The 27,506-nt window shown below is 43.7% G+C and overlaps 1 protein-coding gene across 1 annotated transcript; it reads left to right on the top strand.

Annotated features, from left to right (window-relative positions):
- On the top strand, nt 1–26,316 carry ANXA2 (annexin A2). The gene is made up of 13 exons (XM_066592394.1): nt 1–151; nt 7,515–7,573; nt 8,752–8,854; nt 14,070–14,164; nt 15,793–15,906; nt 16,311–16,401; nt 18,152–18,231; nt 19,035–19,094; nt 20,038–20,131; nt 20,288–20,383; nt 20,693–20,751; nt 23,369–23,491; nt 26,100–26,316. Exons 2-13 carry the CDS (start codon nt 7,526–7,528, stop codon nt 26,157–26,159), a joined length of 1,023 nt encoding a protein of 340 aa, XP_066448491.1. The 5' UTR covers nt 1–151; nt 7,515–7,525; the 3' UTR covers nt 26,160–26,316.
- The last annotated feature ends 1,190 nt before the right edge of the window (nt 26,317–27,506 follow it).

The raw sequence follows: 27,506 nt of genomic DNA, 5'->3' as shown, positions 1-27,506 counted from the left end.
TGAGGAGCAGTAGGGCGGCACCAGGGGTGTAGTGAGGGGTTGGGGCAGACTAATACGTGGCCGCCCGATAAATGCCACGCCCGGGTGACATCCAGCGCACTCACCGCTCCTCCATCCCAGTCGGCGGCCGCTCCTGCCTCATCCTCCTCAGGTAAGGATCATTGGCATGCTGGGAGTTTTAGTCCCACGCTGATCGGAGAGCTACTAATACAGCTTCTCACTTACCAGGCTGAAAACTTGTACTTGATGGCACTGCAAGCAGGTCGGGCTGGGGGGTTCCCTGAGAGCTGTCATCTCTTTACTAGCTGGTGTTCTCTGTTATCAGCTAATTCTGTTGTGTTCTTCAATTGAATTACTTGCAGGAGTCTGGAAGACCAATGCCTTTATCTGACATATATACTGTATGTCTCCTGCTGTCTGTAGGACCAGATCCTGCACATTGTACATACATGTAATGTGTTCTCACTGTCTAATGTCAGATTTGGGTAATTCCTGGTTAATAGAAAAGGGCATTAAATAAGCCTGAGAGCAGAGATATCCAATATGTTCATGGTGGATGCTGGTCCACCGGCTAGTATTAACAATGATGGGGATTGTAGTTACCGCCTTCCCCACCCATCATTCATTTATTCATTCATTCATGTAACTGTTGATCCTGTGGGTATTACTATCTGGAATGCTGTACCCTCTTACATAACCCAAATGTACCCGGCTGTGAGGGTCTGCGTGTTTCCGCTCCCATTAGTGGGCACCTTCCGCCCTTCCCATGTACTTTGTACCCCACTACATAATGACACCTGGATTCTTGAGACTTCTTAGAAGATTGTTAAGCTGTAGAGGTATCAGCGTTGGTGGCAGTACTCGTTCCCCGAGGACAGGGGTGTAGCTGTGTTTTAGGTGCCAGGGAGGGTGCCAACACGCCACTTTACCTTGGCAGTGTGTTTCAGGGATAGGGTAACAAGCTAAGGGCATTTCTCACACTAGCAGTTTTTTTTGCAGCGTATTACACTCACGGGTTTTGCGTGCGCAAAAAAGAACACAGCATGCTCTATCTTAGCGTGTATTACGCACTCCTACATGCCAAGATAGTGTATGGGCATTTGTCGGCAATGCATTGCATACCGCCACAGGCGATACACCCATGTGAGAGAGCCCAAAAACGTCATCAAAACCACCATCTTCTTGTACTACGTGCTCAACAAATGCGCAGCGAGAAGTGTATTCCTGGCACGGTCCAATAGTCATGCCCATTGTCTGTGGGTGCCCGGTCTATGGTAAGTTACTAGAAGGCTATCCCTCCAGCCGGTCAGCAAACCTGGCTTTCTATTCTGTAGATGTGCAGGGTTTCTGCCCTGTGGCTGGCAGACTGTGCCAGGCCCTGCAGAGTGAGGAGGCACTGTGGATTAGGAGGATAGGTGTGGCAGGGTGATTTATGACTTGGGTGGAGTACAAACTGGCACCGTGCCCGATGCAGGCTCCGACTTCTCCTAAGTGGGAGGATTTTTACCAAAAGCCAAATAACTCTGCATTACAGAGACTGTGGGACCCGCTGGTGAGACGCTCTGCAGACTGCGGTGTCAGGAGACACTTAAATATGGAGACGTCTTGTATTAATGCACAAGGTCGCCTCCCAAAGTAGTCCTACAGGAGCGCTGAAGGAAAGCACAGGGCAGAATTAATAATTCACGTTATCCCTTCGGGCATAAAGTAGTCCTCGAAGAGGCAGGGATTGTTTATTTAATTTTTTTACAGTAATTCCATTGATTATAATCAGCCCTGGTCTGATAACAGGGAGCAATAGACTGTATGGCACGGCTGTCTGACTTTGGGTGGATTCACACGTGGCATAAAACTACGCAAATTACAAATCCGCATGTCTACGTGTAATGCTGCTGTGGGCTACACGTGTGACAGATTCCCACATGACAGGCGGATGATGGGGTATTTTTACGCCATTGTAATTTAACCCCTTAGGTGTTGTCTCTCTATCAAAGGCTGATATTTATTGAAGAGCGTCAGATATCCCTGACTGAGCTCGGGGTAATGGCGTCCCTTTTTTTTTTTTTTTTTTTTGAATGAAGCGCATAAGTTGTAGTAGAACAGGTAGAGATTTCTGACCGCACCCAGGATAAGTCTGTGAGGTAAATTGTAGGAGACATACATGTTCACACGCATTAACCCCGTCCGGAACATGCCTGAACACGCCGCCGCTCTTGCACTGTGGAATGCGGGATAAATTATTTAGTTGAGCTGTAATCAGTATTATGAAGGACGGGCATTCTTACTGTATCATGAAAATGGCGTCATAGTGAATGGCGCTCGGGCGTGGTCCTGTGACCGGGGGGGGGGGGGGGGGGGTGCTTGTAGTATCCCACCGCTTTATGCTAATTAGTCTTCTGGTGTAAAGCATCTGTGTGGGTAGAAACCGGCCAGAATGTTCCATCTAGTATCAACATGTGGAGGAAAATTCTCCATTTGAAACATGGCTGTTACATCCGTGTGGTAAGAAATGTGGGGCGGATGTATCAGGGTGAGGTGAAGCGATATCTACGCCAATGTTAAAATGTAACGCGCTCCATGATGGATATGACTAAGGGATCGTTCACACGGGCGTATTTGAACATGCAATATGCTCAAAATACAGCGCGTTAATATCAATGGGTTCATTCTCCTTTTCCGTATTTTGCGTGCACATTTCTCACACGCGCAAAAAAAAGAACATGCTCTATTTTATGCACATTTCACAGTAAAAGGGCCCCATAGAAGTCTATAAGTAGAGCGTAAATACGCACGCAATACGCAACAGGATGCACAGAATACAGCGCAAAACCGCAGGGAAAAAGATCACACCTATGAACCTCATTAGGCTAAATAGCCTTTTAAATCATGGCAGGGGGTGTCCTGCGCCCCACGTAAACATGCCCTGCAAGCGTAACAAGCACAGTAAGGCCACTCACACATGCGTTCACAAAATGCCACGCCCCAAACCGCTGCATTTTTTAATGTATTTGACAGCGTTTTTAACGCGCCCAATCATTGTGATGGGAGATTAGGGGCGTGAAAATAGAGCCGACGGCACACGAAAATCAATGGGAGCGTTGTACCGCGGCAAACGCAGCATTTCAAACACTGTGGTAAAAAGCGGGTGCTGTGAGGGGATCCTAAAATACGCCAATAGGCGTGCAAAAGCGCCTTGTTCACAGCGCAAGTGCGTTGTGCTTAGGCACACGCAAAACCGCACACGTGAAGGAGCCCTAATACAAGACTGTTGTAACAGAAGCGTAAGCTCTTGGCCGGGTCTGACTAGTATGCAGAGAACAGAACCCATTGATTTCAATGGTTTCGTTCACATATGCATATTTTTCCTGCACATTTCCCTTGTGCAAAAAAAGTGCAGCACCCTCCATCATCCTGCACACCAAAAGTCCCCATAGAAGTCAATGGGAATGTGTAAATGCAGGCAAGATAAGCTAGGAGATGCGGAAGCACTATGTCATTGCACAGGAAAAGGAACTCATTAGACTAATTAGACCTTTTTTTTTTCCTGTGCACAAATGCACATGCCTTGCGCAGGGAAAAAGAACAGTAAAATATGCCGAATTTTAATTTTTTTTTTGTACAAAAAATAATCGTTCATTCTGAAAATACACATCACTAAGGGCTCATGCCCATGGACCGAGCGGGATACGCCCTAGGTTTTACGCAATAGGAATCCCGCAGGGATAAACAAAAATGTCCCTGCTGGCAATCGCCGGATGAGATTTTGGTTTGTTGACCTGCTGCAGACACTGCAGCAAACTCCCCCCTGTGTGGATATACACTAAGGCCGGATTCACGCAAACGTATTTGCGCAGCGCATAGCAAATGAAAAATTTGCGTGCGCAATATACAGTGAATAGAAACCATTGAGTTCAGTGAATGGGCAGTGCTAATCTTATATGTATGGCCGGCTTTACATCACGTTCACATACAACAGAATTGTAGGGATCTTCAGTAGCTCTTACAAAACCCCATTCACATTTGCCATGAAAACCTGCAGGGATCTGTGTGCCGCAGATATGTTGCATTAGGATTTTATCATATAGCAAAGTGTAAAAGCCAATGCAAAACTCTGCAACAGTGTGTCCATAAATTGTCACAAACTTGCAGCCACATCCTCCTACATTGTTTCCTATAAAGATTCATTCTTGTCTCACATGCTGCAAATGGAGACCATGAATCACATGCGAGAGCTAAATAAAGGAATGCTAGAGCCAAGCTTAACCCCTTCAGTGGCAGGTTTAATATTACCATGTCAGCACAGCAAGCCCCAAAGATTTTCCTGAAGTATTTTGAAGTGGCAAACGTGTACAGTGGCACAATAACTGTGTGTCCTGGTCAGCATTTCAGCACTAGAGCTGTCCACAGAAATCTTCCGGGGTTTAACTGCATGGTCAGTGCAGCAAGCCCCAGAGATTTTCTGGGCGTGCCACTAAAGGGGTTAAAGGGAGATTTCTATCTTGTGCATTTATGGCAGAAGCATAGGATTTACAGTAAGTGTCGGATAGATGCAAGTCTTACCACTGGGACTTGGCTCCTACTACTGGATGGGGGAATCCCCAACCTGCCTCACCACCGGTGGCTGGGATTAAAGACAGCTAAACTGATAGTTCTATGCTGTGGAAATAGCGTAGAACATCCAGTTCAGCTGTTTCCATAATGGTGGCCACCACTGACCATGGCAAATGGGATGTATTTCCATCTCAGCCATGTTTAGCGTAGATGGAAATCCCCCTTTAGCCTTTGATTAACATGGTTCTAGAGAAAGTGAGTGTAAAACCTAGGCCGCCTGCACACAGCCACATTTGCGTTGCGGAATTCTGGAGCGGGCATCCGGATTTCACAGCAAGCACCGGCCATAGCATGCTATGGAAAGGCGATCCTTTTTTTTTTTTTTTCTCCCTGCCCACAAGTGGAAATCAATTGCGATTATTTTTTTCTGCTCTTGGGGGAAAATCGCAGCATACTCTATTTTCAGGCGGATTCTGTGCGGACGGCTTCCATTAAAGTCAATGATCATCGCGGGAGCTGTGGCATAATCTTTATTGCGAATGTGCGATGGCCAACACATCCACAACATAGATAGGAAGACTGTAGACATGTACGCGGGGGTCACCGGCCAGGCACAGGGTCGGATTCCACTGCGCGATCCCGTCCGTGTGCGGGCGGATTAGTCTTATCACTTCCTTTTCAGCATATATTCTTTGTAATGTAGAAAAGTCCCTTGTTGGGTCAGAAAGCAGCAGTAAGCTGCAGGGATTTGACTTCACTGAACCCCTTTAGCGCAAGACCAATTCCTGTTTGAACGAGCGAGTGACGTCACCGCTAATTCGTTCGCAGTTGTTTGCGCAGAACGTTTAGACAGGCCGATCATCACTGAGAATCGCTCACTTTTCACTCAGCGCTTCACATTCTATGTTACACACTGAGCGGGGAGCGTTTACACGCAGTGAGAAGTGAGCGAGACAGCGATTATGTTTATAGCGGTTGAACCTGAGCGATAAACGAAAAGTGAGCAACAGCTCGCGTTTAGACGTAACGATTATCGCACACTTTCAGTCGTCTAAGCGAATTTTGAGCGACAATTGTTACGTGTAAGCGGGCCTTAATACAAACATCCTTCAGTTCCCTTTGTTGGGGTTCTTCTCTGTGGCCCTACTGAAGAAGTGTGCAAAGACGATGCACAAAGTTTGATATTTAATCAAAAGATATTGAAAACTGCAGTGTGCACTGAATTTGATGCCAATTTTGTCCGCTTTCACAGGGCCGTGAGATTTGTACATTGCGAGATGAGCCAGTATGAGCCCCATTCTTTTGAATGCAGTCATCTACACAAGTGATGTGGTGCAGGAAAAAAATTGCGGCATACTCGGAACGCGTATGGACAGCGTTACATCAATAGCTTGTACAAGTATATAAGGCTCACGCTGCGTGGTACGCTGAGAAACAGCATGCTGTGATCTATTTCTCGTGCGTATCGATACGCAGTGTCTACACGCTCATGTGCATGGATCAATGAAAGTCCATTAAATCCATTCACCCCGTAATACGCGGTGAAAAAAAACACCCGTGGACATGAGCCCTTACTCAGATTGGAGGCAGGTGGCAGCTAAAGATCTCCGTTGCGCTCCACACAGCAGCAATAAGCTTGGAGACGACCGTTGGTGCTGAAGTCCTCAACAGCCGTCCCATGTAAAAGCAACTTAAGGCCGGCTTCACACAGCATAGCATATTTGTGTTCACATTTGTGCTGCGTATTTGCGCAATGGACGATGCATTTTTTCCTGCGTTTGTGCGTATTTTACCATGTTTTTGTGCACGCAAAAAATAAACACACGCGCTCCCTTTGATTTCAATGGCCAATGAAGTTCAATATGGGCTAATTTGTGCACAACACGCACCAAAATAGGACATGCTGTGTATTTTATTATTTTTTTTATGCGACCAAAAAGTTTGTGCAAAAAGCGCCCCTGTCCAAACAGATTGCAATCAATTGGCTCTATTCAACGAGCATGGCCCGTGTCAATTTTGCATGCATAATACACAGTGCAAATGCTTTTGTGTGAGTTTTTTTTACATGTGGCTGATTTCCTGCAGATCTGCATCAAATCCAATGTAAAATTCGCAGCAAGCTGCAACGTGTCATTACACCCTAAGGCTCACTTCACACTGGCGAGCGCGATATGGGGCTGTGAATCCCGCCCCCATATCGCCCTCCCCACCATGTGAATTCCCCGAGGATGCAAGGCGTTTTCATGTCACAACAGCCTCGCATCACTTCTAGGATGAAAGGATCCTCCTCCGCAGCTGGCAGGAGGATCGCGGAGTATCTCCTTTTGTTTTCAATGGGAGGCCTCGCATCGTGTGCACCCAGCATGTGGTGCGGTGCTGCCAAGAGCCGCATTGAAAACAATGGGCGCTGCGATGCAAAATAGAGCATGCCGCGATTTGTTTCCCACATAGCGGTGCCTTGCAGGGAAACCTCACTCATGTGTATGACCCCATTCAAAATAATTTGGGTTCATGCTTGTGCAGGATTTGTGCATCTCACATAATTTTTTCGCCAGTGTGAAGACCGCATAAGGATGACTTTACACCCGCCAATTTATCATTTTTATTTTTTTCCAGCTCGGTGAAATGTAGTTACTAGTGAGTGACTTCTCACTTGGGGTAAACAGGCAGTAGCTCATCCTTGAACGACTGCCTGTTCTTAGTGAATGGAAGCAGATCCCCAGCGCACTTCACCTCCATTCACTCAGTGACTATTGCTCATGTGACAAAGCATAGAAGCGATACGTCTTGGGAAATTGTCAGGTGCTTAACTGCCCAGCAGTAACCTAGTGTGTAAGGCTGAAAAGAAGACTTATGCCCATCCAGTTCAGCCTATTGCCCCCAAAGCTGTACTTCATGGTATGTGATTTTGTTGGACTTTCCTGATATTTTCTTTATAAACTGTTTGCTTGGCTTTGTTTCAGAGTCTGTCGCAATGGCTACTATCCATGAAATTCTAGGCAAGCTGAAATTGGAAGGACATGTAAGTAGAGTTGTATGAGCTAATGTGGAACGTTGCGTTAGAGCAAACCATATTAATTGCACTTTCAAAAGAGAAACTCTATAAGGGCGAGCACCCACTGGCGTTTGCGTTTTCCGCGGGGAAAAAACGCAGCGTTTTCGCCGCGTTTCCCGCGATTTTTCCGCGCGTTTTTCGCGGCGTTTTCGCGGCTTTTCCATTAATTTCCATTGACTTTCATGGGTGCATTAGGAGAAAAATAAGGACACATATGCAACTGACAGTTCCTATGTTAAAAACGCAACGCAAAAAAAACGCCAGTGGACAGGAACACATGTTATCTCTATGCCTGTGCAGGAAAAACGCAAAACGCAGGTAAAAAAACGCCAGTGGGTGCTCGCCCTTAGGGTGCTTTTTAGAGATGAGCGAGTATACTCGCTAAGGCTAACTACTCGAGCGAGTAGTGCCTTAGCCGAGTATCTCCCCGCTTGTCTTTAAAGATTCGGGGGGCGGGGAGGAACGGAGGGAAGATCTCTCTCTCCCCCCCGCTTCCCCCTGCTACCGCAACTCACCTGTCACCCGCGCCGGCAGCCGAATCTTTAGAGACGAGCGGGGAGATACTCGGCTAAGGCACTACTCGCTTGAGCAGTTAGCCTTAGCGAGTATACTCGCTCATCTCTAGTGCTTTTACATGGGACAATCTGTCGGCCAACAGATGCCCGACAGGTCGTCCCAGCAATAATCATTCCTGTACTCTTAGACAGGAACGATCATCGCTGACTGAATGGGGCGGAGCGGTCCGGAGATTGTTCCGGCACTCCTGCCTCTATTTACCGTAAGCAGACAGTCGTTCAGAAGTGAACTGCTGTTTAAACGGAACGACAGGTTGTTCGTTTTCCTGCATGCAGAATCTGAACGGCGAACGAGAAATGAACAACTTCCCGTTCAGTCGGCGCATGCATGTACACTGAACGATAATCCTGCAGATCCTCGCTGGGGCGCAGGAATCTGAATGATAATCGTTCTGTGTAAAAGCAGCTTTAGCTTATTCCCAAAGTAGAAGTAAAGACTGTTTACGGCTGTTATGTTTATAAACTTTACAGCGAACATGTTGTTTTAATGTGAATAACAAGAATAGTCGGTATTCTATTATAAGACACAACTGCTATTGCAACTATTAATTCTCACTTTATGCATTCCAGCAAACCAGCTCCACTCAATCTACTTGTGGTACTGTGAGACCCTCCACAAACTTCGATGCAGAGAAAGATGCTGCAGCCCTTGAAACTGCCATTAAGACAAAAGGTTGGTACACTTCTGTAGGAAAACTTTACCTAGAAAGTCAAAAAGGATTAAAAAAAAAAGGTTTGGTAGAAATGGCACTACAAGTCCATCCACTTGTATTGTCTGACCATGATAGGGCTGAGCTTGTCAGTCAGAGGATTTCTGCTGCAGCATCTACCATACATCCGAGAGCAAGCCAGCCAAAGCCCCAAAGTAATGGTTTTAGATATAGTTGTACCATAAGGGAAGACATAATCAATACCTTCCTGGCCACATATCCAAAACTTATCTTCACTGTCTTCAATTGTGATTGGGAGAGTGCATAACAGAGGTGCAAAGGGGAGAATAAAATAAGTAATCCGCGAGCGCTGACGACCTTAATGGTGACATCAGCGCTCGTGCCGGTATTTAGAAGACTCTCGTCCCATCTAAATGGGATAGTAGGCCTTATTCACACTAATATGTCCAATATCAGTACATGAAAAACGTAACTGTTATTATTCCGTCTGTCCGTATTACCTCTGTATACCATGCACATGTCTTGTGGGGGGGGTTGTGTCCTTTTATTTATATATATATATATATATATATATATATATATAATTTTTTTTTTTTTTTCTTATGCACAAAAAAACCTGAAGGAGGACCAATTTTTCTCTAGGATTGCTTAGCAATTGACAGTGAAAAGCTGAGTACACTTTTATGTCCTCCGTGTGTGCATCCTTTTTCTCTCTCTCTCACTCTTTTTTTAAAATTGGGCCTGCATTGACTTGAATAGGTCTCTGTTGTCCTATAAGTTGGACCAGAATTGGGCATACTGCAGTTTTGTTTTTTTTTGTTTTTTTTACAGTCCTTGTTTAAATTTAAAAAAAGAAGTCTGCATAGCCCCATTGACTGTAATAGGTCCATGTACAGTCAGTTGCGAACACTGAAGGCACATGGATGTGAAAATTGGTCTTGTGAATAAGCCCTTAGTGTTCAGTTTCCCTGGAGCTTACCCTCTGAGAAAATGAGACCTTACGCAGTGCCCATTCAAGTCAATAGGTTGTCTGTGTAACTCACGATTGGTCCTATAGAGCAAGAAAAACTCTTTGCACCCCCTCCGCACTCCTGCCAAGGACCCTGAACAGGGAACTTTATTAACTCAGAATTCTGTAATGGGGTACATGAATATGGGTTTTCCAGCCTGGACAACCCTTGTAAGAGAGTGAGGGAATTAGTAAGATTTTGATTGACGGGAAACCTACTTTGCAATCGGCGCTATTGTAGCTGCCTGTGGGGGCTATTACCCAGGAAATATAGACAGCAGTATAATGGACCCGCATAACCTGAAAAGTGTCATTTAGACTAACATGTACTAATCTCACAGTAATGGGATTGTCGCGCACAACATTATGTAGCTACATGGACTGGATATCTATTTCTGTGGACAATGAAAGGTGTATGGAAAAAAAATTAGATGGCTTGTTTAGATGGCATTCTTGGTTGGATGGAGATCAATATCGAATATACACTTCTTGTCAAACACCTAGAAGAAGTTGTTAGAATCAAATTATACTTTCTCTGTGTGATTGTAAAGTTTAATTTCTCTGTGTAATAACATAGAGGGGAGCCGTGTCGCTCCGCTGTGCCCTGTACTCCTCAGTGTAGTGGGAGCGGCTGCTGCTACACTAACCTGCGCATTTGGCTCAGCCGCTTCTGCTTCACCAACCTGTGGCTGGCATATACTGTATATAGATTGTAGTCGTTGTCCTGGGACAAGAACTCTGCCCTTAACTGGATGCATTTTGTATTACAGCCACCGTCCTGAGACAGGCTATCTATTAGTAACTAATAGAGTTGTCTTATGTTTGTTTGGTAGCCAGGTGCCAATATTAATACTTGGACTATTGATAATTGGACTAGTAGTGACTGTATAATGATCAAACTACTGTGTGCCCCCATTTCCAACCTACTTTTCAACCTTGTAATGCTGCTTCCTGACTCTTAGGTTGGGTTTCCACCTTGCTGTAACCACATGCATTCGACATCCTGCCCACCTGCAGAAGACAATACAAGGTCATGTAGCTATTGGCTGCCAAAGTTGGATGGGGTTTCAAATGCATGTGGTTACAACAGAGGGGTAACCCAGTCTTGGTCCCCGTAATTGATTGCAGTGTATGAGAATAATGTGTTCTCTTGATAATGTGATCTGCCTTTAGATTGTAAGCTCTTAGGCTGCTATTATACAGCAGTACTGCTCACCTGCAAAATGCAGTGGGAGAAATGCTGAATGCAGCCAGCAGCTGGACTTGGCATAGTGATTTGAACTGACAAGTCCAGGTGCCAGCTGCAATCAGCGTAGCACCTCCTGCGTTTTGCAGGGGAGCAATGCTCGTGTAATAGCACTCTCTTTTTTACAAAACAGCGTTTCTCCTCTGCAAAATGCACCTGGAGCTACACTGATTGCTACTGGCACTTGTCATTTCAGGGACTAGAAGTAGTCCAAGTGCCAGCTGCAATTGGCATTTCTCCTCCTGCATTAGGCAGGTAAGAAACGCTTCCCTTTTTTTTTTTCTACTCATTTGATTACAAAGGTCTTCAGAATATGTTGGCAGTTTATATAGATTATTATATCCAGTATGGCACATGCCTATACTGTATGCTTCAGTATTGATGATGTGTCTCCCATCTTCGGGATTTCCTTTTAATACCTCAAACTTTGTGGTTTACTTTCCACTTAGTTGCCACCACAATATTTCCTCCTTCCTGTGGATACCAGGTGCTCCCTATTGTTGGAAATAGATACAATTGTTAAAAGCCCCCAGAGATCTGTACTCAAACCAATTGTCTTTCTAATTTATTACATCCAAATCTTGTGCCAGGAATAACCTGAGTGAGTCTAAACAAGCTCCAGGAATGGAGGAAGCGGGACAGATTTCCTCTTGGCCGTGGCTTTTACTTTTACCATTTTTTTTCATAATGGAACATTCCGGAATAGGAGAGGTGTGTACCGGGCGTGGGTTGTGAAATACTTCTCTCCCCTCCTCCCCTCCTCCAGCGCTTACGTTGCAGACTTCATTGTCCTTGCCTGGCTTTTATGACTACACTTAGAAACCAATTAGCAGCAGTTCCTGTATCTGCTGCAATCAATAATCCTTATGCCTTGGGGTAATTGGGTTTATTTGCTTTGTACCGGCACGGATTATACATAATTCACATACACTTTTATTTAGGCTAAAAATAAGCTGCATTATTCTTCCCCCTCCGAGGTCTGTGGGCTGACCGGTCTCGCTATAGGGCCAGGAACATCCAGTCTGTCTCCGATGGGGTAATGGATAGTAGGAATGTACAAGTATATTGTGCCTCCTAGAATAGTACTCATTTGTATCGTAAATTATTTAAAGAACAGTCTGAGTGATCTACATGTTGTTATAAGCAAGGGGGGGGGGGGGGGTTTGGCAGCAACGCTGTGTGACTAACCTGTTGAGCAATCACACTTTCAGTATTTCTATTTCCATTAAATGTTTGGGGGGTTTTTTGAATTTATTTTTTTTTTACCCCCCCCAAAAACGTAACATATACATCAATACAATCACAGGACATCGGCTTTCATATTATGTCATCTGGACCATACCCTCATCCGTGACATAGTAGTTGCCCAATTTGATAACCAAGAGTAAACTATTGTACTTTAATCGTATTTGATCTGACAATAAATCCCTCTAGTGACTGGATATACATCTTACATCTTCATCATCAACAGCCCCTGTGGGAAGTGTGCAGAAATCAGAGCAACAGGCAGCCGATTCAGACTTCATTGTATTAAACCATTCGGATGTAGCCATATGCTAGTATATTTATGTTCTGCGTTGTATTTACGGTATGTTGATGGTTTCAGTATTTGAAGATTTTACACCCCATTCACGATCATCAGAAGAAAATCTGCCTTTTTTTATCTTGGCATGTAAAAAAACTGGAGTCTCACCTGGCTGCTTTATCAGTGCTCTCATGTTATGTTGACAAGCAGGAATATACTCACGTCCTCGTACCACTCATGGTTACACCACTTGATGGTTACACTGCACGGAAAGATAAGGGAAAGTGGACGCATGAAGCGTGAAATCCTGCTTTATTAAAGATTGTGCCTAAAAATCAGGATACATGGAGAACGCGTTTCGATTCTTATTGAAACTTGATCACCTTAATGAACAAGGTTCATTAAGAATCGAAACGCGTTCTCCGTGTAGCCTGATTTTTAGGCACAGTTTTTAATAAAGCTGGATTTCACTCTTCACGCATCCACTTTTTTTTCCGTTTGACAGTACTACAGCAAAAATAAAGTCACAAGAAGAATTGGCGTGCTTATTTTATCACAGATTTCACATGGAAAAAAACGCAGATTATCCCTAGGAAGAGGAGAATGGTGCTAATCCATATGCAGATCTGCTGGTTAAAGGGAACTTGTCATAACCCTTGAGCCAGAGAAACTGTTATGGGGCTAAAAGATGCAGGAATAAAGAGTCCGGGATGTTTGATACTCACAAGGTGAGCTGTCCCTGCATTGTGTCCCTGCGAAGTTGGCTCTTTTCAGAAGGCTGTGTGCATAGAAATCAGTAGGGGAGCATGCGCTCATAGGCATCTGAAAAGATTAACGCGGTTTGTGTGCAACAACTTCGTAGGGACGCTGCACAAGAACGGGGCATTTGGTGAGTATGAAACTCAGTTCCCCCAACACCCCATTCCCTCACCTTTGTGCCCCATAATGTAGTATATAGGGCACAACGGTGATGATGTTTCCTTTGTAACTAGTTACCAGATGGGGTTACACTGGCCTATTGGGCACAATAACGTACGTTTCCCTGATAATTGTCCAATCTGTGCAAAAGATCAGCCGGTTTACTCACTTATGCAAGCAGTAAAAATGCCCGCTGGTCAGTTGTGCATCTGCCGGTGTGAACATGGAGATGCACAGGCAACCAATGACGGCTCTATGGGGATGAACAATAGTAGTATTACTCATGAAGTCAATGATCTGCCACGTATAGACAGCAGTGAACCAGTGTTGTGTACTGCGGGACAACTCTCAGCCTGTGTACATGGGCCCTTCAGTCTTACAGAACGCTTATGTTTAGGTGTGGTGACTGACTTGTAAGAGATGGTTGGTGGGGATTTGGATATTGTTCTATTTTGCTCATCCATATTTTATTCCTATATATATATATATATCATTCTCAACACATTCCATATATTTCAGGTGTCGACGAACTAACAATCATCAGCATTTTAACAAACCGCAGCAATGAACAAAGGCAGGACATAGCATTCGCCTATCAGAGGAGAACCAAGAAGGTAATTCTTGACATAATGTATTTACTTGGGATTATGGTCAGATCCTGCTGCTTGATATGACCATTCAGTCCCTTATCCTTGGTTATCCAAGTCCTTCTAGGTGTTAAGGTGCATTTAGACACAAAGAGGATCGCTCAAAAGATGGCTTGGTATTAATGCCTATTAGTACCAATTAGTAGTGGGTGAGCCGTCGGGAGCTGTATTCAGAGAACAGACCACCCGCTGTTCTCTAAATGAATTCCCTTTGTTCTGCCACAGGGCTGACAGCTGAGACTATGTTATCAGCGCTCCCCGGGCAGAACACAGCGCGCGATCCATCTTATCAGCGCTTCTGCCGAAGGATGAATTTCATGCCCAACTGAAATCCATCATTCGGCAGAAAAGTGAAAGATGGGCACATTTACAGCCAACAATTATCAATCAAAAGATGGCTTTTGAGCGATAATCATTGTCTAAATGGGCCTTTATTCTTTCAATTTCAGTCATATATTTTTTCTATTTTTCGAGAAGACTCTTGAGACAGTGGTGTATTGGGCTGTTGCATGTGACTCTCTTCATGCCCTGTGTGTACTCAGAGCTCAGGGGCAGCTGTTAGTAATAGCATAACAGATATATTACTCAGATTTGCTCGTTCAAGTTCACATCTGTGTAATTTGGCCAAAAATTCCTAATGAAATGGTGCAGCATGTTGTGCTATTTTGTATGGGGAAATGCATGTCGGAAACACTTCAGACCCCATGATTGTCTATACTGTCCATTAAGCACCATTTATACACTAAATCCAGCACTTCAGTTATATTCATTGTTGAAGCTGAACAACAGAAATGGAATGCGAGGTTGAGAACTCAGCCTTAGGGCTCATTCATAGTGGCGCATTACGCACCCGTATATACCCCGTCAATGGACTTTCATTCTTCCATGCACATTGACATATGTATCGATACGCAGGAGAAATAAATCGCCTCATGCTCTTTGCATATCATACGAGCTGCATCTGATGCAGTGTTATAAGCAGGTTTTGTGACCAGTTAGTAAATGGCAGCAATGTATTTAACTCTTTGAAGTTATTTTCATACAAAATTGAAGTATTTCTGTTACCCTTTGCTTGCATATAAGGCCGGCTGCACACAACCGGATTTGCATTGTGGAATTCGGGGTAGACATCCGCCCTCAGGTTCCACAGCACATACCTTCCATGGCATTTATATGGAAAAGCGATATATTTTTTTTTTTTCCTGCAGACGAGTGGCAACCAATTCTAGTTTCCGCAAGCGGAGGAAAAATCGCAGCATGTTCTATTTTTAAGCGGATTCTGTGCGGACTGCTTCCATTGAAGTCAATGGAAGCCGTCCGACCCATGGACCTTCTGAAATTCACATTGTGGAAAGGTTGCAGATTCCACATCTATGCCTTGCAGCAGCGCGGGGGGAAAAAAACTTGAAAAAAATATCCATATTGCGCATGTCTAACAGCGGCTCGCGCAACCATCTGCACTACAGAATAAATCAAAAGTAAACCGGTATGCAGGGCCGCCGGCTGCTGTCGGGGCCAGATTCCGCTGCTGGACTATGAGTAACTTGAGCGTCTAATTCTCCAGAAGTAATATATGTCTTGTCCTATATCTTTAGGATCTCCCATCAGCATTGAAAGGTGCTCTTTCTGGTCATCTTGAGACTTTGTTACTCGGACTGATGAAGACCCCACCTCAGTATGATGCTTCTGAGCTGAAATCTGCAATGAAGGCAAGTCATGTGCATGGTATTGGTTCTTCCCCAAATAGCACCAAGCATGTTTGTACACTGTTCTCAGACTAATTAGAACCAGTACTGATAATAGTGGTGCTTATTTGTTACCAGTTATACATATATTGGCAAAATATAACACATCACCACATTATTTCACTATGTGAGATACATGCATGTTATTTAAAGCCAGGAGTGTGAGTATAAACTACAAAACCGCTATGGAAGAACAAGCAGAACATACAGATAATGTAAAGTCTCCATGGTTAAAGTGAATTGGACCCTTTCTGTCCCTAGCACTGTCTAATGTGTCCTAGTATTATAGTGAGGTGCGAAGGCAGCAAGATTGCGTGAGATAAACAGCATAACTTGCACTTGGCTAACATGTCTGATACTCCTTGCAGGGCCTTGGTACAGATGAAGACACTCTTATTGAAATTATTTGCTCTCGGGATAATCAAGAACTACACGCAATCCAAGCCGCCTACAGAGAACGTGAGTACTTGTGAAATCAGTGTAAAATACTTAGACTGCATTTCCACATATTCATACGTTACATAAACTGCACTCTGTCTTAGATCGCACTCCACATTGCTATCTACAAAGTTCCTCAAAATTAGGTTTATTGTGGCCCCCTAGTGGTATGATGGTGTAAACATACACTGCTGAAACTTTCATCTGTAATACTAAATACACATTTATGTACTGGTGGTAAAGCTAGCAGCCAGCCAGTTTCTTCTCTAAAGCAAAGCAAACGTTTTGCTCTTGAGAAGAGAACCGCTCAGAGGTTATTTTTCATACATGTGATGTCAACTAGGAGTTACTCAACTAGCTTTTGTAAAGGTCCATGTACCTGGGTCTGCTGCCAGGTGAAGGTCTGGCAACCCCAGGTAGTAAGAATCAAAACAAGGCACACCATTATTACATATAAATTACTGTATCATAACAGCGATTCCAAATAAGTATAGTTTTTCTTACTACTTTTGCACTATCGAACACTTCACTTGTCATATTCTGAGAACTTTGTCCTGTCTTATTGTGCCCTCCTCCTCCCATGTAAACAAAACAAAACACAATCTCCCTCCCTTCATCTCCTCCATTATACAGTCCCATGCGAAGAAACATCACTCCCCTACCTTCAACCCAGTCCCATGTAAACACCACTCTTCCTCCCATCATCTCCACCTAAAGTCCCATGTAAATTGATTCTCCTCCCTACCTTCAGCCCCTCAATATACCCCTCCACAACATGCAATGCTATGTAAAACCTCTCCCCTCCTTTCAGAAGCTCTAATATACAGTCCCATGTAAAGCACATCTCTTCTTCTGCATCCAACATGCAGTCCATGTACAATCCTCCCTCCCCGCCTTCCACCAGCACACATGTTGATGAGCTCTGTGCCGCTGCTTCCTGTGATGAGACTCGCTTCCCTTCCCTGCATCCTCTTCTCAATATCACTAAGAGCCCAAATTCGGGGGCTCAGTACAGACCCCAGAGTCTCTCCAATTCGCAATACAGACCCCAGAATATTGGTACAGCCACTAGACAAACTTTTTAATGTTTCCTTGTGAAAACAGTCATTAACTCCCTATTTAGCGGCTCCTTCCCGCAGCGCTGTGCATGAGCCAGACTTCTTACCATGTTGTTTTCCTGGCATGTTCATGAAAATCGGAAAAGTGGTCACGAAACACAAGTCACATGACAACGTGACATCAGCACCTCCTGGGCGATCTTACATTATAGCCATACATTATAGGAAAGGGGAATTGCTGGCAGCACTTTTTTTTTCTTTGTGCTCAGGACAGCAGGGATCCAGGCAGTTAGTGGCCACAGTCTGCCTGCTAAGTACACCTACTCGACCGCGACACCAACACTAGCACTGTTTTTTTGCTTTGTTTTTTCTTATTTTCTCCATACTCGCCTCCCTTTGCCTGGACAGGCTTTTTTAAGGTTTGGCTTCCGACATTGTGGATCTGTCAAGTGGGCGGGCCTCACTGCACCGAGTCAATGGGTGACGTTAGACTGATGTCACCCATTGATTTTGGTAGTAATGCGATTGACTAAAAGTAATGTCTTCCATCTGGTGGCCACTTGTCCTCTGGCTTCTATGTCCCAGTTTAGATCTGTTCATTTCTGTGTATCTGCAGGTACCAGAGTCCATGTAACTATATAGTAAACCAGCAGAGATAGTTAGTGTCCAGTACTGCTTAGGATTATCTCACTAAACTAATGTTTATTTTTCAGTATATAAGACAGAATTAGAAAAAGACATTGTGTCAGACACATCGGGAGACTTCAGGAAGTTAATGGTTGCTCTTGCCAAGGTAAGTAAATGGGACAAGTTATTTTAGAAGCTTTGGTCCGTAATAGATTGTATAACCACATCACAAAATCCGTATGTTCTGTAGTCTTCCTGTAGATTGTTTAGCATATCAAATGTGATAATTCAGTGTATTGGGTCTTTATCATAAAATGAAGTGATGGATTCAGCTCTGCTACGTCTGTTCATGATTCCCTTCTAAAACGATGTTGAGAAAAGAACATCATGTAAGCTGGTTTTCTGTTATTGTATCAACACAGCTTGTGTTTCCTGTTGGCAATGGATAGTAAAATATAAAACTGATCTACTGTATGTGTTTTAGATTTTGTTGTCCATTGCCAACAAGGAAAAAAAAATTATATAGTATATATTTTTTTTACTTAGTTCTTTTCCCATAAGGGTATGTTCACATGGTGGAAGTTTCTGCGTGAATTCCGCCTTAAAAAACACATCACAATCCATGTATTTTTGGTACCGATCCTATCGCAGAATTTACCCTGTCATTGGGCAAAATCTGTGGGCCAAATTCACATGTCACCTCTTGATACAGAAACACGATTTTCCATGTTTAAATTTTGCACACGGATTTGGACATTGATGAAACAAATTCCACTTGTGGATCTGCGGCAAAAAGCAACAGTTTTTGAGGTGGAATTTGCTGACACTCAAAAAGTGTGGGAATAAAAGACACGATTTTCTTCGCGGCAAAATTGCGATCGCCAGTGTGAACATGCCCTAAGAGCTGACATAGCTGTTACTCTACTGTTCCTGTGATTTAATCCTGATTTTCCCTACTTCTTCCTGCAGGGTAAAAGACAAGAGGAGAGTTCTGTAGTAGATTATGAAAAGATTGACCAGGACGCTAGAGTAAGTAGATGTATGCCTATATATCATGACATGTGCATACACTCTGCACATTATTTTGGGGAGGGAAGCACTGTTTGCAGAATTCCTACTACTTTGTATCAATCTCTGCCTTTATCATGACTTGAAGGTTTACAAAACTTGTAAAGATGAAGCGGGTGTTTATAGCGGTCATCTGCTTTTTCTCAGCAACACATGGTCCTGTTTTTATAGGCAGCTTTCCCCTATTATTTACTGTAGCTCCTCAGTGTCCTTTATTAAAGGGACTTTCCCAGTAACTAAAGTTACTTGCAAGTCCCTAATGTCTATGTTACCACAGCCTGTCCAGTCCGCTACCCTATCCTCCATACCCGTTATAGAACCCAGACGCAGCCTGCACATACAATGTGCACACTATTAGGGCTCCTGTCCACGAACGGATTTGCATTATGGAGTACAGAGCAGGAATCTGCCTCCGGACTCCGCAAGCAAATCCAGTCAACAGCATGCAATGTAAAAAGTCAATTTCCTGGCCACGAGCGGAAATCGATTGCTATTTTATTTTTTTGCTTGTGGAGAAGAAATCGCAGCATGCTGCGATTTTGTGTGGGTTCCGCACAGCCAGCTTCCATTGAAGTCACTGGAAGTCGTCCATCCCGCGGCCATTCTGCAGTGAAGATTGCCATAGCGCGGCGTCCTCTGTACTGCACATGCAGGCCGGCACATCTGCATTACAGAGAAGAGGCCGAACAGGTACGCTGGGGGCACCAGGATGAACTCAGCTGCGGGGTCCATCCCACCCATGGACAGACAGCCTAGAGACACATGTATTACAAAGACATATATTTTTAACTTGTTACTCCATGTGGACCTATTAAACTTAATGGGAATACCTCTTTATTGTAATGCTAGAAATGCGGTGTATGTAAATGCAATGGATGCTAATGCCGTGCTCCATGTACCACAGGAACTGTATGAGGCCGGAGTAAAGAGGAAGGGAACAGATGTAAGCAAATGGATTTCAATCATGACTGAAAGAAGCATTCCACACCTCCAGAAAGGTATGATGTTAGAATGGAACCGGATACGTTTTTGATGGTTGTATAAACCCTAGAGGAGCCCAAAGCTCCATGAGTATTTGTAACACCGTCTATAGTAAGGACTATTACAAGGCTTGATATTCAGACTACTAAATGCATATTTATATTCTCTTTCAGTCTTTGAAAGGTACAAGAGCTACAGCCCATATGATATGCAGGAGAGCATCAAGAAGGAAGTAAAGGGGGACCTGGAGAACGCTTTCCTGAATCTGGGTGAGTGGTCCATGGCTTATATTACTCGTATATACAGGATGCCTGATATACGTCATAGAAACTCAGTCACGTGCTGTATATGTTAATCTTACCTGTCGCTTTGTGCTGTGATAACAGACATATAATACTCCTTCACCATGAGTTATATGGCTGAGCCTTAAGAAGCATAGTTTAGTCTCTAGAATATAGATCTTCATTGTATTGTCTGCCCAGCCCTTCCCTGACATGTCATTGTGTAGCTATGTGTGAATGTATTGCTTTAATCAGCACAATTTAATGTATTTCTCCGTTTGTGTGTTCGGATTTCAGTGCAGTGTATTCAGAACAAGCCCCTGTATTTTGCTGACCGGTTTTACGACTCCATGAAGGTAAGGTTTTGATATTTTTTTTTTCCCATTTTAAACCAGACTTTGAACATCTTAAGATATAGCCACACAAAAACAATAGGGCCGGCGGCAGCATCGCACCGCGTGCTAGGTGCATGCGAGAACTCCCCATTGAAAACAGTGGGACACTCTTCGATTCTCCACCGTGGCAGAGGTTCGCTAATTTCCCGAAGTGATGCGAAGCAGTTTTAATATCGCACTTGCCTGTGTGAAGTTGGCCTTAACAAAAAAATTGCACAGGCCGGGTTCTGGAAAACTCTCCTCATAGCAGCTGACCATGTAAGAAACTCCAGTAATGCAGAGGGCATGCTCATTGTCTCGCGCCAAACAACTGCACTATGGCTAATTAGTTCTTTTACCAGCATTTTATGGGGATCTTTGATGTGCAGAAACACAGAGCACATTGTATCTTATTTTGCATGGCCAAAAATGTGCATGTGAATGAATGTATTAAAAGCAGTGATATCTACTCACTGTGTACTGAGCGTGCAAATACGTCCATGTTAAGCCGGCCTATTTAAAAAAAAGGTATCCTCTTCTAGACCAAGCCTGTTTGTACCTTAATGACCGACCAAGCCAAACTTTTGATTTTACTCATTCAAGTAATCGTGACATTTTCGAAACAATTTGCATATAAAATGTATTTAAAAGAAAAACTAAATGGAGGACAATTAAAAAAAATTGGAGTCTAGTATTCATTATAAATACCACAAACAATAGGTGCTGTGGTAGGGAAACCAGTAGTGACTTGTGCCACCAGTATGGAGGCATGCTGTATATGCGGTCACATTGCTCATTGCTGGGTGTGCCTCCATGCAAGCCTAAACTAAGTTTCTAGTTGAGATTTATGAGCCTCTCTCATATCTACAAATTCATGTATTTTTAATTTTGGTTGCAAATAAACAGAAAACTGGTATCAAAATCTACTTAAAATGACAGAAAAAGTCCACGCTAATACTATGGTACAAGGGTGGCACAAACACCAATTCTCAGCAATGTACAGAAAATGCTATATACGGGAGGTGGCACTGGTGCAAGAGACAGATGGACAGCCACTGTCGCACATACTAAAGTGCAGTACTTAGTCTGGTGCAAATAGCAGGCGCATTACAGCTTGTCTTATCTAATAGTCTTCAAGACATAACTGTGCGACTGGCATCCTACACAAGCCTTATTTATGTGCAAGTATAATACCAAGCCGTGACTACCGCCATTAGTGCAACCAATTTATCAGCAGTCGCACCAAGTTGATAAATCTGTCGCATCTTTGAGTGTCTAGGGATGTGGAGTCTGTTCATGTGCCCCCCCCCCCCCCCCCCCCCCCCCCGGCTACTGCAGTGAAATTGGCACTTTTTTGGAAAATCTGCAGTTAACTCTAATCTTCATGTCATGCAGACTCCGCCTCCTTTTCTGTACTATCTTAAAAAGTAGAGCGAAAGGAATAACATCTGTTCTCATTGGCGCAGATCAACAGTAAATTTGTCTAAAATGATTTACGCCAAGTGTGCACCCTATGCCAGAATTCTGGCGCGGCTCCAGCGACAAAATGTGCTTCTTATCCTAATCCACAAAGTAGCGGTACAACTCAAGCACCAGATCACAATTTGGTAGTTTATCGTCGTAATGCATCGGGATTCACCAGGAACCTAGGATGTCGTGTTATGGGCTTGTGGAACTGACAGATGTTTATTTTGGTAACATTGAGCTAAGTGCCAGTCAAGGTCAATGATGGTCAAATGTGGCATTTTATGGGCCAGGACTTCATCTGTTTGACAATGAAGCAATAAAAGTAGTGTGAGATTTCTGTATACAACCATTTTTTCGGGATTATGGTCCCACCAGTTTGTTTTTTTTGGTTTGTTTTTTTGTGGGTAGTTTTTGCAGAGGTTCCAATGAATCATCTTTGCCACCCAATTGTCTTTATTTGTACTCCCTTTGTGCAATTTTTTTGGCAACCTGGTCACTAGTTTCATCAGCTTCTTTATAGATTCGGCATTGTGCATCTTTTCTCACCCTGGCTTGTATCACATTAGTCCTGATCGCCTGTTGTGCAGCTAAAAATCAGTCCTTCCGTTTTATTTTTCAGAGTTCCTGTAGCCGGGTTACTACTTTATCCACTTTACCCTGGATAGTCCCCCCCCCCCCCCCCCAGGAATCGGCCATGTAATGCTCTAATGTGCCAGTTAGCAATCTGAGTTATCACCGTTTAATTCCAATAATCATGTTTTGTTTGCTGAACTTTGAGCAGCTTATGTTTGTCCACCTCAGTCAGTCCCATTCTAACTTTCTTTGGTGTAATCTGCCAAGGCCTATTTCTCTTCTACCGTTTGCTTCGCTTGCAACAGTCCTTTGCCCCTCCCCCCCCCCCCCTCCGTGGTATTTTATAGGTATCTTATAATTTCACCATTGGGCATTTTAATGCCATCACTAGCCACTATTTTTCCTCTTTCACTGCTACAGTTGTGCACTTATCCAGGCCAAAATCCATCGCAATATCTGTAATTATTACTGTAGGGGGGGGTTAAGAAAAAATGATAAAAGTTTATGCCAGTGACAAGTTGAGTTTTCAATAATTGCCACAATTTTCTTTTTCATATAGGGCAAAGGAACAAAGGATAAAGTATTAATCCGAACTATGGTTTCCCGAAGTGAAAGGGACATGCTGAAAATTAGAGCAGAGTTCAAGAAGAAATATGGCAAATCTTTGTCCTACTTCATTGGTGTAAGTACTATCTACATGTGTCATATGATAGAAATTACTGCTAGGCTTCCCTTGCTAGTTAATTATGGGCAGAGGGGGGGGTTAGCTATATTGCCGGGTTTTGTAACTACTGACTAAGGGTGCATTCAGACGACCGTATATCGGCTGGGTTTTCACGCCCAGCCGATATACGGCATCTCTCTCTCTGCATGGGGAGGAGGCTGGAAGAGCCGGGAGCAGTACTCTGAGCTCCTGCCCCCTCTCAACCCCTCTCCACCCAATTTCCGCCCCTCTGCACTATTTGCAATGAGAGGAGGCGGAACGGGGGTGGGGCTAAATTCTGGGAATTAGCCCCGCCTCTCCTCATTAAAAATAGTGCAGGGGGTGGAGAGGGGGTGGGAGCTCACAGCACTGCTCCCGACTCTTCCAGCCTCCTCCCCCTGCAAAGAGAGACACCGTATATTGGATCGGCGTGAAAACCCAGCCGCTATACGGTCGTCTGAATGCGCCCTGGGATCTTTTTTTTTTGTTTTTTATGGAGCATGAATATTCCTCATTTAAAAAAAAAAACATCCTCAAAAGAAAGGACCATTTTAGGGCCCATTCACACTGGTTTTTGCAAGTTTTGCCCAAGATTCTTGGGTGCAATTTGTATCTGACAGCACAAGGACACAGGTCTGTATGCTGCCTGATACCTGCGGGCGGAGTGCATGGCATGTCCAATAATAGACTGTGATACAGACCCATTTTCATATAGCCTATTGGTCCATGTAAAAAATGTAAAAAAAAAATGTTCATTTAGAATAGTCTAATTTGTGCTATCTGTGAAATACTCGGACAGGAAATGCCCTTCTTTTGTCTCGTACTCGCTTCACGCTTGAATCTGAGGGATTTATACAGATCCTATGTTAGTACAACTCAGGACTGGTGTCTTAAGACAAGTTTCACACACATCATAAAAATTCTGCTCCAAAACCCACAATAAAATCCACATATGATTTTTGTACAGCGTTAGCTGCTGATTTCACTCATTAAGATGAATAAAATATCAACAACAGGCAGTAAAACCGCCAGGCTCCTATTAGACAATAAGCAGGAATCGATTGAAACAGAGTCCAAAAATAGGCATTCCAATGTACAGAGGGGTGAATTACCATATATACTCGAGTATAAGCTTAGTTTTTCAGCACATTTTTCTATGATGAAAAAGCCTCCCCCGGCTTATACTCAAGTGAGGTAAAAAAAACAACAGAAAACCCGCAATGCTCAACTCCTAGCCTGTGTTTGTGTCCCCGGCACGATGGTCTCCCTAGCGGTGTGGCAAGCTGCTTGAGAATTCTCCCTGCTCATCTTTAAATTCCCCCGCCCTCAGCGCTATGTAGGTAAGCACTGTGATTGGCTGGCACTCGATCCAATCACAGCGCTTACCTACATAGCGCTGAGGGCTGTGAAATTCAAAGCTGAGTAGGGAGATGACAGCAGGGAGAATTCTCAAGCAGCTTGCCACACAGCTGGGGAGACCATCGCGCCGGGGACACCGACACCGGCTGGGAGGTGAGTATTGCATTTTTTCTTTACCTAGTATGTACTCAAGTATATAGCTAGGCTTATACTCAAGTCAATAAGTTTTTTTAACCAGTTTTTTGTGGTAAAACTTATTGACTCGGCTTATACTCGAGTATATACGGTTATCTATTTCTGTGTACTACATGTTTTTGTTTTTTTTCTCTTGATTTTAAAGGTGAAATAGTGTCAATTTTACACCTTAAGGTGCTTTTAAATGGAACAATTCTCGTTCAAACCAGCAAAAGTGAACAATAATCCTTCAGTCGAAGGGCTTATTCCGACTGCGTAGATTGACCAGGTTTTCACACCCGGCTGATATACGGACGTCTGAATAAGCCCTAAATGTGAGTCAACGACCAAACAATGAACTATAACCATTCACTTTTCATTCGTTGTTCACTGCATGCAGGCATACAAATCATCGTTGGCTCGTTCAGTTTAAACAGCGATCGTTCAGTCCATCTTATCAATTATACAGCGAATGTGAGGGAAAACAAAGGATCTCAGCAGCACACCTTCAGCCCAATAGGCACACAAATAGGGAGAGAAGGATAGAATATGGCGTCAAGCCAATAGATGCGCGCTCACCTGGGGGATCCGGACCTCATAGATCCCAATGCAGCATAGAGAAAATGTGTATGGAGAGCAGCATCAAGTAGAAGCTATTTCAGAAAGACATCCTGGAATCTTCCGGGAATCCAAATCCAATTATCATCTTTATTGAGTTAAAAACTCCATCAGCATGAACAACAAAACTTGCGACGTTTCGTCCTATGCAAAGGGACTTTGTCAAGCCTTTTGATGTCTTTTTGAAATAGCTTTTACTTGATGCTGCTCTTCATACACATTTTCTCTATACAGCGAATGTGAAAGACTGAACAATGTTCTTTTGAACAAGCCAACAATGTATCTATCTGTATAAACGGGCTGCGCAACAGCGAACGAGCTAGAGGGGACATCACTCGTTAGTTCAAATGATGATGATCTCGTCTACAAGGACCCTTAAGTCTATTCTACAAAATGATTTCCAGAAACTTAACTACTTCACTTTTTTATCTTACAGCAAGACACAAAAGGAGACTATCAGCGGGCCCTGCTAAACCTATGTGGTGGGGATGACTGAGTGCCTGAAAATCCTCCTTTCTGCCTTATTGCTTCTCCTGACTCCAAAGCCTGCACAGAGCCCCCCGTGGCCTGTAATACCTGAGTCGCTGCTTGTTCCTTTCCAATGTAACGACCAAAACAACTCTGCCGTCTAAATATATGTTTTTTTTTCTGTACCTCGTCTGTAGTGGTTTTCATTTTCCTCTTCCTGCTGTTTATAGGTGTATTCTGCTATTGTGTACATCAATTTTTATATTTGGCCATCTGTTATAATTTGATGCTGGGCTACGTGCCTAGAAAAGTCTGGTAAATAGGAAATTCTTATAATGGGTTTCATATGCCGTTACATCCTATCACTCCATAGTTACATGGTTGAAGAAAAACACAGGTCCATAGAGTGCAACCTTCCAGGATTTATACACCACTAGAAACGTGCAAGACAGATATTATACGCGTGTGCGTGTGCGAACCAACATTATAGCCAGTGTAAGGATGTATACTTGTTACACCCCATATAAAACATTGTAAACTTGGCTTTAGAAAGTGTGCGCAGGTTTACACAGAGGATGTGGTCCCTGAATTTCTGGTTGTATAAAGTCCTTTTCAGGTGGGCTTGTTGCCCACCCTAAGCTGACCTCATACTGCAAGAATTTTAGGGACCCTAAGGCTGTTTTTACATGGCGGGAAAACCAGATGAGATGTGTGTTGCGGGACACACATCTTGTATGGTTATGAACTGCGTTTTTTAGAATAGGGTCATACACGAGTGACTTCGTTTTTTTTCCGCGGAGGGGGTGGGGAAATCGAGGCATGTGAACACATCGCATCACCTACTGCTTTCAATGGGTATGGCATGTGAGGTGAGTGTGATGCAAGGTTTACCAATTAAAAACTACTTCCCTGAAGCGATGGAAGGGGGTTTAAACACAAAAATCTGAGACCTCGTGTGTTGGTGAGTTTCACAGCCCAATATCGCACTCGCCCATGTGAAGTTGGCCTAAATCTTATGTAAACGTCACTAATTGCTTAGCCTTAGAATAAGAATGCAATTTATACAACCAACTGAGGAGAGCCTCCGGGACTGCAGAGATGCTTTTGAAGAAAACCTACTTCAAGGGAGACTTCACAACATACCGACAAGCTGTCCTCCATTTCAAATCTGCACAAACCGTTCTACTTCAATAGTCTCCTGTCCTCCCTCTCCCACCTCCCCAGACAGGTTTTTAACATGTTTAACTCCCCTTCTGCTCCTGATTCTCCCCCCACATCTCATCTTCTCTGAGGACTTTGTCACTCTTCAAAAACAAGAACAACATTAGAAAAAGCTTCAACGTACAGTGCCTGCAACTCCTCTGCACGGGTACTC

Source organism: Eleutherodactylus coqui, chromosome 2 (genome assembly GCF_035609145.1).
Source record: "Eleutherodactylus coqui strain aEleCoq1 chromosome 2, aEleCoq1.hap1, whole genome shotgun sequence".
Lineage (NCBI taxonomy): Eukaryota > Metazoa > Chordata > Amphibia > Anura > Eleutherodactylidae > Eleutherodactylus > Eleutherodactylus coqui.
Note: the sequence above shows the minus strand (reverse complement) of the source record. Positions and strands in the feature narration are given on the sequence as shown.